General features: G+C 40.7%; 1 protein-coding gene across 1 annotated transcript in view; it reads right to left on the bottom strand.

Annotated features, from left to right (window-relative positions):
* Positions 1–2,444: 2,444 nt before the first annotated feature.
* Positions 2,445–9,845, bottom strand: part of snx2 (sorting nexin 2) — a 16,785-nt gene continuing 9,384 nt past the window's right edge. Inside the window, exons 13-15 of the mRNA XM_086169424.1 lie at positions 5,509–5,589; positions 5,355–5,426; positions 2,445–4,918 (exon numbers count right to left, since the gene is read on the bottom strand). Of these exons, the coding sequence (XP_086025550.1) occupies positions 4,868–4,918; positions 5,355–5,426; positions 5,509–5,589 (204 nt within the window). The 3' untranslated portion in view covers positions 2,445–4,867. The remainder of the gene's footprint in view (positions 4,919–5,354; positions 5,427–5,508; positions 5,590–9,845) is intronic.

Below are 9,845 nucleotides of genomic sequence, written 5' to 3'. Positions count from 1 at the left end.
ATGCAGGGATTTGGGGAAGGAAGAAGAGGGGAAGATGGAAGGAAAGTAAAAAGACAGGTCTGATATGAACAGGAAGTGAATAGAAAAGTGAAGAACCTGAAACAACAACAGGTCGGCAAAACGGGACATCCAAGAACCCGGAAAAGCAGGAGAGAAGTTTTTGGAGGAGCTCGGGGAGCCCGGGATGAGGGAAAAAAAATGAAAAGCACTAATGAACAGAAAAGCTCAATTAAATTGAAAATCAACAAGAAAAAAAAAAAAAAAAAAGAAATTCAGGTTTAAGTGTATCTGTGTGTGCTGTTTTGAGCTAAAAGAAAAGAAAAAAATTAAAAAATTCAAAATAAACAAAAAAAAAAAATCTGCTTTTAAAAATATATATATATATATATATATATATATATATATATATTTTTTTTTTTTAATTTGAATAAATTCCTTAATATTAAAGTGTAACTTATTATTGAGAGCCTGGGATGAGGGGAAAAAAATGAAAAGCACAAATGAACAGAAAAGCTCAATTAAATTGAAAATCAACAAAAAAAAAAAAAATCAAAAAAAAAGAAAAAAAAGAAATAGAAAATCAGGTTCAAGTGTATCTGCGTGTGCTGTTTTGAGCTAAAAGGAAAGAAAAAAATTAAAAATAACTCCCAAAAAAAAATCTGCTTTTAAATTCTAAAAAAAAAATTATATATATTTTTAAATTTGAATAAATTCCTTAATATTAAAGTGTAACTTATTATTGAGAGCCTGGGATGAGGGAAAAAAAATGAAAAGCACTAATGTATAAACAAGCTCAATTAAATTGAAAATCAACAAAAAAAATAAATAAAAATAAATAAATAAATAAAAATTAAAAAAAAAAAAAAAAACAAAAACAAACAAAAAAAAAAAAAACATACATTCAGGTTTAAGTGTATCTGTGTGTGTGGTTATGTGTCTCAATGTGTGTGTGTGTGTGTTGTCCATGACAAACTGGTCTAATTCCACTCGTGTCCCTGCGGCTGATATTTGTCTCCCACTTCTTCTTCTTCCTCTTTCTCTCCACTCCAGCCTCAGATTTGAATCTACCCCACCCCCTTGTTCCTCCTCATCCCCCCTCTGACAGCAGAGAAATAATTACAGTACCCCCCCGCCCTGCACCCCTGCTGTTCTATGAGGTTGTTATCAGGCGTTGGGGGGGTTTGATCAGTGAGGTCACTGTATCCTGACGGTGGGCAGCAGCTACATTTAGATATGATGAATAACCGCCGCCACAGCAACAACGACGACAACAACAACAACGACGCTTATCTGCTTCCTGTTACCCCCCGCGCCTTAACACTAAGTTAAAGCTCCTGGCTCTCGCTCAGTGCGGCAGCAGATAATAGAGGCGAGGCGGCGGGATGAGGCCCGGCGGCGGCGGCGGCGGGGAATCTTCATCTCCACGGTGGCGGGGCGACCACGGAGCCAACAAGGACAAGTCAAAGTGTAGATCCTGCAGATGCTCCTGCAGGAGCAGGTTAAAGACGCGGCTCGGTTCCTCACCTGGGGGCCCGCTGACCTCTGACCTCCATGCCGCCGTTCCCCGCGGAGACGAACAAGCAATTCCTCGAAGCAGTCCCTTCCCTGCTACGGCTTTTTGACAACTTTGGCTCGTTTCCTGTGAATCTGATTTATTAGGAAATTTCAGGAGGTTCATCGACTCCACCGCGAGAAAATACGGAGGAACAAAACAAAACCTGGGATTAACTTTTACACACAGAGGGCCTGGAATAAAGTGTCAGTGATAAATTGACTGACACAGGTGTGCGCACACACAGGAAGTGAATATTCCTGCGGAGCTTCTTAATAAAAGCAGATGTGAATTTGTTTCCACAGAATCCTGCAGACGGGCAATGACAGCTAGTCGATGGAGCGACGCAAAGTAACAGCAGACACAGTGTGTGTGTGTGCGTCCGTGAGTGTGTGTGTGTGTATAAAGCCTCCTGACAGCCGAAGGATCTTTACCCGTCTCTGATCATCGCAGCCTGAAACACAGATTGAATAAACACACCGACGTTTTGAGCAAAAAGGAAAGAAAAAAAAAATCAAAATAAACTAAAAAAAAAATCTGCTTGTATAATATGATTTTTTTTTTTTTTTTCAATTTGAATAAATTCCTTAATATTAAAGTGTAACTTATTATTCGTTTAAACATGAAAAAACTTCCTAACTTGAAATGAAAATACTCTGGAGAACATCCGGAATTCATCCGGAAACAAAAAGAAAATGGCAGAATAAAGAGAAAATAGGAGCTGACGTCACAGGATGAGTGAAAGGATAAAATCACCCCAGAGTCAAATGAAAGGATGAAGGCAGGTAAGACATGGGTGACAGGATCAAGTCGGGTTAGAATCGAGTAAAATGATGAACTTAGGTCGCAGACAAGAGAAAGCATGAACTCGGGTCAGAATGACAGGATGAACTCGGGGTTCAAACTCCAGCAGGAACTTTATTCGTCAAACATCAGCTCTGCAGAATTAAACCCAGGGGAAGAGGCTTCCAGAACCTTCATCTCATCCTCCAGGGAAGACAACAGGAAAAAATAATACCAACAAATAAGAGAACCAAGAGGGAACCCAGCAGAACACGGACGGAACCACCAGGGCCGAGATTCTACGAGTCACAGTTCCAGAACCAGGCGGCTGAGCTGTGTTTCATTTTATCCACTGGTGTGCTTTTATTATGAAATCAAGAGGAAAATTAACCATCACACACACAAACACGCACTCTGACATTGGACACACACACGTCCTCAGGCAAGTGTTTTAAACGACCGAGCGTTTGGGATGACGGTGTGGAAGAGGCGCCGTTCAGACTCAGCGTCTGATTGGCCCACGGGTTTAAAGTATGGAGGCCTGCAGCGGCCGAACAGAGCAGTATTTTGTGGCCACGAGATGGAAAAAAAAAAAAAACAACAAAAAGTGAGTTTTAGCCTTGAAGTGCGAGACTTAGCTCAACGGAGTCAACATTAAATAATCAAGGCGAAAGAAATAGTCCCTCTGGACGCTTGGTGAGCAGAAGCTCAGCTGGGCCTCAAAAAAAAAAAAACAAAAACAAAAAAAATAGTTGCCTTCACTGTCGTTCATGCAGCAACTTAAAGCCCGGTGGCGAGGAGCGGGAGTCGGGCTGAGCCACAGAGTGACTGCCGCTCCTTCGTCAGCGAGTCCGAATCTCACAGTAGAAAACTGATTAGAAAAACAGGAAGTGAGGACAGGAAGTGAGGACAGAACAGCCAATGACAGCTTCACATTGTGTTACCGGGCGGAAAAACAGCAGGATCAGAACAAAATTAAACTTGCGTGACAAAAGGCGGCGTGGGAGGTGTTTATTTTTTTATGGAAGCCCTTTCATGCCAAAAAAAAAAAAAAAAACTTAAAAGAAAATTAAACCTACTAAGCCATGCTTTATTAATATAAGTCGATTTGTATTATTAAATAGTATTCATTAAAATATTTATGATATAATTTTATATATACCTTTATGTTAGTCAATAAAGCTAATGTTTATCATATCATTTTAAACATACATTTATATGAAATCCCTTTGTTGTCAGAAAACAGAAGAATCAGAACTGACAAGAAACTCATTTTCATAAATAGGAAATTTGTTTTTTGTATTTTTGTAATAAAAAGTAACATTAAGGTTTTATTAATAGGTTGTTTTTACTCTACTTCATATAAATACTCCTCAGATGGGTTATATTTCCTTTAAAAAATTAAGTCATTGGCTACATTTTTCTTCCATGAATATCTATTTTCTAACATGAATATTTTTATCTACATAGCAGGTAAGTGCTTACATGCAACCACATTACTGTGGAGGAAGAAATACATCTTTTCAAACCCTATGCCTTCTACTGAATTACTGAATATCAAATTAAAAATAGACTTGTGTGTTAAAGTTAGGATTTGCGACATCATTTTTGTGAGGATTAAATAATTTTAACATTTTTTTTTGGCATGAAAGTTCTTCCATAGGTCCGCACAGGTCAATGATGAAGTGGTGAATTTACCGGCACGCTCTTTCGTCTGGTCAGGACACAATCAGACAAAGCGTCTTTTGTGGGGAAGAGCCATGAATACATCTCTGGGAATATTTGGGGATTTTTCCTGAATTAAAGACAGAATTATCTCAGAATTGGGAGGGAAAGTTTCACACGATACAGGGACATTAACAAGATATCACCTTGTAATGACCAGATTATGAATTAATCGTAAAAGCCCTTTGCATTTTTGAGGTTCCATTAAAGAGCTTTTAAGAAATTTCATGACTTACTTTTCCTTTGAATTAGAAACAAAATAAATTTCCTAAAGAGAATACTTTACTAAATTTAGGAAAAAAAACATCTTATCGTAATTCTTTTAATATCACAGCGTCGATTTAGATTGAGGGATTTTTCCAGCAGCAATCTTTTCCCGCCAAAATCCTGAGACGTGTGCATAGCGAATTCAGAAAATCAAATACATTTTCCTCGCAGCGAATGTGTCACACCTTTGACTCGGCGATGCTTTCAGGTTCCACCTGAACACCGGGTCTCTCAGTCTCGGAAAATAAGGATAACTTTTTCATCCAGAGGTCTGCGGCGGGGTGGGGGGGGGATCTCAGTGACGCGACTTAGCAGAACGCGAAAAAAAAAAAAAAAAAGAATCAAAGGGAAAATGAAATTGGAAATTAAAAAAAAAAAGTGAAACGATCAGTCTTGTCGTTTTTCTTTGAGCTGCGGAGAAAGTGACATTGAAGCGATTTCACTCCCTCACGTCTCCTCGGGTGGAAGCGGGAAGGTGGAGGGCGACCCGGGCGGCGGGTCGGGTGCTGTCGGGGGTCCGGGGCTCCACGGGGGGGGCGTCTATGAGATGGCCTTGGCCTCGGGCAGGAAGGCCTCCCAGTACTTAATCAGCTGCGGGGAGAAAACGCCAGTCAGACGCTAGACTCGGCTCAAAAATGACAAAAACGAGAGCGTTGAGAAAGAAAAAACAAAACAATTCCTCAACTGATTTTTTTGATTGGGCGAAAAACATGACCAAGATGAAATGAACTCAAGGTCAAAGGTTAACTCTCGTTGCATTTTTATACCCAGGAACTAATGGCTGAAAATGAGCTAAATCTAATATAAATCAGCTCTTTCCCGTATGTGCATTCCCTGGACGAACAAAAATAAAAAATGATTCCTTCAAACGAATCTGTTATTGATCCACTCCTCATATGACGTTACAGAACATCATATTTGATTCTTGCCCATTTGTAGCAGGAGCTGCTTTCAACGAAAAGCAAATTCTGATTCTGATATAGATATTTGTTTAGGTGTTAAAACGCTAGAGAGATCCATCACCAACCTGTTGCTGCGTCTGAACCAGTGACTCCAGGTACTTGATGACGATGCTTTTAAAGTCCTTCACTCGTTCTTTCTGCGGGAAGGGTGGGGATATCAGGTCATTGATAGGTGGATCGCCCGGCGAAGGCATTCAGCCTGCTGGTCGGCGCTCTTACCTCGAACCGGCTGACCTCTTTGCGGATGGTTTTGGAGATCTGCTCGAAGTCTCGCTCCCCCTGTTGGACCTTCCCCTCCAGCTGGAACACACAGGAAACTGCCGTCACCGTGATATACGACAACGAACATCAGCGCACGATTATTTCACGGTTGCGCACGGCTGTGACGGATCGCAGTGCTCGAGCGTTGCGGCGAAGGCGGCGGCGAGACTGACGTCTTCATAGAATGAAAATGGAACCGCTCTATTTCAGCGTAACATTTTTGCACACAATCTCCTCATAGATAAATGAGAAAATTATTAGTTAGCATCAGATCTAAACAATTAGCGCTTGCTAACTTTACTTCTGTAATTCAGCAGTAAATGCTAACGAATCAAATACTGCCTCACGTGCAGGTATGATTGTTCGTTTAGAGACGTTGCTCTTTGTACGATCAAAAATTCTGAACCAGTATGATCAGATCGAGTGATTTCACGATGCCACTGCCCCCCTTCTGATCTACGACAGGACGAGGTCCCAACCAGACCGGGAATCTGGGTATTTTTACATCTCAGGTCCTTCAGCTGTTTGACCATAAAACACCTGTTCTATTCTGTCCTCTCAAATCAGAGTTAGTTAGGTAGTTCGGGAGGTTTCCTGCAGGATAAATTCGAGCTATGGATCCAGGTGTCACTCGGGGTTCAATCTTTCCTGGACATTTCTCATAGATGCAGGTGAACTTTGTTAAATGACGTCTTTTTTTTTAAGATGATGAAAAAAGAAGAACCGCTCACGGCTTCGTCTTGGGGTTCCACTCCAAGTGGAGTCGTACGATCTCTCCGACCTGACCGCAGACATGTGGAGGACAAATGGAAACTCAGGAGTTTCTTCACTCATTTTGCTAATTCGGAAAGATGTACGAAAAAGGTAATTTCACAAAAATCATAGGAAACGGATTTTCCTGCAGCCATATGTCTCTTGATCCATCCTCCTGCTCTTTTGTCTTTGGCTGAAGCTTGTCAAGACTTGCTTCACCTTCATCCCAGAGTCTCGCTCGCTATGACCGAAGAGAATCATGTGACCAACCTTGTCCAGGAAGAGGAGGCTTTGACAGGTGGAGTTGCACTTTGGGTCACTTGAGGATTTAAATCTGGGTATTAGGAACACCCGAGTTGTTGAGAATTATCTATGAGACATTAAGATTCACCTGTCAGTCTTTAATGAATCACCTTTGAGTCATTAAGAATGATCGATAAGTCATTAAACATTATCTCTAAGTTGTTAAGTATCCACTCTGAGCTATTTTGGGTCACCTATCGCTAAGGATCACCTGTAAGTTGTCATAAGGCTACCTGTGGGTCATTAAGGTCACCTGTGAGTAATTTATCGTTAGCTTTGAGTCGTCATTGGTCACCTGTGAATCATTACGTATCACCTGTGAGTCATTGAGGGTCGCCTGTGAATCATTTAGAATCACCTGTGAAACATTATTTATCACCTGCGAGTCATTAAGGGTCGCCTGTGAATCATTTAGAATCACCTGTGAAACATTATTTATCACCTGTGAAACATTATGTATCAGCTGTGAATCATTAAGGATCAAATGCGAGTCATTGAGACTAAGCTTTGAGTCGTCCAGGGTCAGCTGTGAATCACTACGAATCACCTGTGAATCGATAAGAGTAAGCTTTGAGTCGTAAATGTTCACCTGTGAATCATTACGTATCACCTGTGAGTCGTTAAAGGTCGCGTATGAATCATTTAGAATCCCCTGTGAGTCTTTGAGTCATTAAGGGTCAGCTGTGAGTCGTTTTGAATCACCGGCGAGTCGTTAAGCATGACCTGTACGTCGTTTTTGATTAGAGGTGAGTCGTTCAGTTTAGCCTGTGAGTTCTTTAGAATCACCTGTGTGTTGTTAACGGTCAGCTGTGAATTATCATGAATCACCTGTGACTCTGCCAGGCTTCTCCAAGGCTAAGCTAATTTTTGTAACTGGGTGAACGGCGGCATTTAAAACACCTCATAAGGGGGAGGGAAGTTCCTGAGCTATGGACGGATCCAGGGGTCACATGACTCTCTTGGTCCCACCCCATTGGTTGGGGTCAGCGAGAACCGCTTAAGACTCCTGGACGAAGCCGAATCCTTTAACAAAAAAAAAAAAATGAAACACTTTGGAAAACCAATCCGGATCAAAGGCTGTGAGATTTAAAAACCGACAGACACCCAAAGACGAAGCCATGAAGGCGGGCAGGTTGTCACGGTGACCGAGCCGACGAGGAAGTTCCTACCTCATCGATCTCCTGCAGGAGGGAAGGCGTGGAGGGGAAAACAAGCCAGAGTTCAACAGGCCGGTAGACGACAACCATCCAAAGCACAGAGGAAGAGGAGGAGGAGCCCGGAGAGACGGCGAGGAAGGGGGGGAACCGGAGAGGCGGCAAGGATGGGGCCGGAGAGACGACGAAGAGGAGGAGGAGGAGGGGAGCGGCCGCTTCACTGGAGAGCATTCTGGATCATCACCTTTAACCTGATCGTTTCTCTAAACCGCATTCAAATCAACAGTTTATCGGAGTTGTCATTTAGTCGTTTTTATTTTCAATTCCCGGCTCATTCCTTTCCCCTCTTGCCTCTATGGTGTCTCCATGGAAACGTACAGCGTAAATACACACACACACACACACACACACACACACGTCTCCTGGATCTTGAGCGTTCAGGATTTTAAACACCAATTTTTCCCTTTCTTGTCTGTCATTGTTCAGGAGTTTTAATTTTCCCAAACATAATATTGTATTGTTTCAGATTCAGGACAGTTTTATTTTCCAAACAAGGCATGGATGGATTTTAATTCCAGCCTCCTTTAAATGACGCTTCCAAATGTTTCTGATAAATCATCTCTGATTTTAATGGAAAAATTCCAGCTATTTCTTTAATTGCTTTTTTTTTTTTATTTTTTTATTTCATTTTATTTTAGCCGACAGACCATCTGTTACTCGCTGTGGAAAGCTTTGATTTTAACCCTGACATGCCGCTCCCCCTCTGCTCCACCCGTCAGTCGACTGTTTCCAGAAAAAAAAAAAAAAAAAACACAAAAAAACTCTTGCGTGTTTTTTTTTGTGTGTTTTCTGAAGCAAAAACCTCCTGACAGGAACCAAAACTCTCCTCGCCTCCAAAATAAATGCTGGTTGTAACTCTACTGCCCACTGTCCTCGTCTAAGGCCCTGACAGCTGCAACCCCCCCCCTGCCGACAGCTACTAGCGAGCGCGCACGTGTGTGTGTGTGTGTGTGTGTGTGTGTGTGTGTGTGTGTGCGTGCGTGTTGCGACAGCTCCCGCAAACACTCTAATAAAGCAGTTTGTTCTTCTTCTCCTGCAGACGTTCTCACATGACTGAGCCGGTTCTACCTGCCGGCGGGCGGAGGAACCCTCCGGAACACCAAGAGAACAGCTCATTCCGGCGTTTCCTCACCGCTCACACTTTTTCCACATTTAATCTATCCTCGGATCATTTCTTGTCAAATTTTAGCTGCTTTTAATTGACGGTATTTCTGTCAATTCTAGGTAGTTTAGTTAATTTAAAGTGTTTCATTCAAATGTAAGGTGTTTTTCCTTGATTGTTGTTTTAGTTACTTTGGAGGTTGATTTGAAGTATTTAATTACATTTTATGGTGTTTTAATTACTTTTAGGTATTTAGATTAATTTGCGGGGTTTTAGTTAAGCAAAGGTGTCAGTGTCTAAGTTCATTTTGAGTTCTTTTAGTTAATTTTATTTTTTCTTTAGTTTATTTTACAGTGATTTGGTTAATTTAAGGTATTTCAGCAAATTTTATGGTCTTTTAGTTCCTTTTGATGTGTTCTGGTTACTTTGAGTTAATTTTACAGCATTTTACTTACTTTTGTGGTGTTTAAATCAGTTTATGGTTCTCTAGTTAATTTAAGATGTTGAGTTAATTTTGAGATGTTTTCGTTTTTGTTTTTTTTTCGTTAATTTTACAGTGTTTTGTTAAATTTAAGGTACTTAAGTTAATTGCATGGTGTTTTGGTAAATTGAAGGTATTTCTTGGTGCTTCAGTTACTTTTGATGTGTTTGAGTTCATTTCAGATATGCTTGTCCACCTTAAGGTTTTTGGGTATGGTTTTGGTTTTAGTTTTACGATATTTTAGTTCTTTTTAAAGTGTTTCTGTTCATTTAATATATATAAGTTAATGAGGTGTTTTTGTTAGTTTAAGGTGTTTTAGTTAATTTTAAGGTTCTTTGGTCAATATAGAGAATTTTAGTCAATTTTAAAAGGTGTTTTGTTCCACCTTAAAAAAATCTTCAGGTGTTTTTCATGGATGTAAATTATTTTTCAGCTGACGCTT

The sequence above is a fragment of the Fistularia commersonii genome, chromosome 22 (genome assembly GCF_037954325.1).
Source record: "Fistularia commersonii isolate RoL2024-O1a breed Wild chromosome 22, RoL_Fcom_v1.0, whole genome shotgun sequence".
In the NCBI taxonomy this organism is placed as follows: Eukaryota; Metazoa; Chordata; class Actinopteri; order Syngnathiformes; family Fistulariidae; genus Fistularia; species Fistularia commersonii.
Note: the sequence above shows the minus strand (reverse complement) of the source record. Positions and strands in the feature narration are given on the sequence as shown.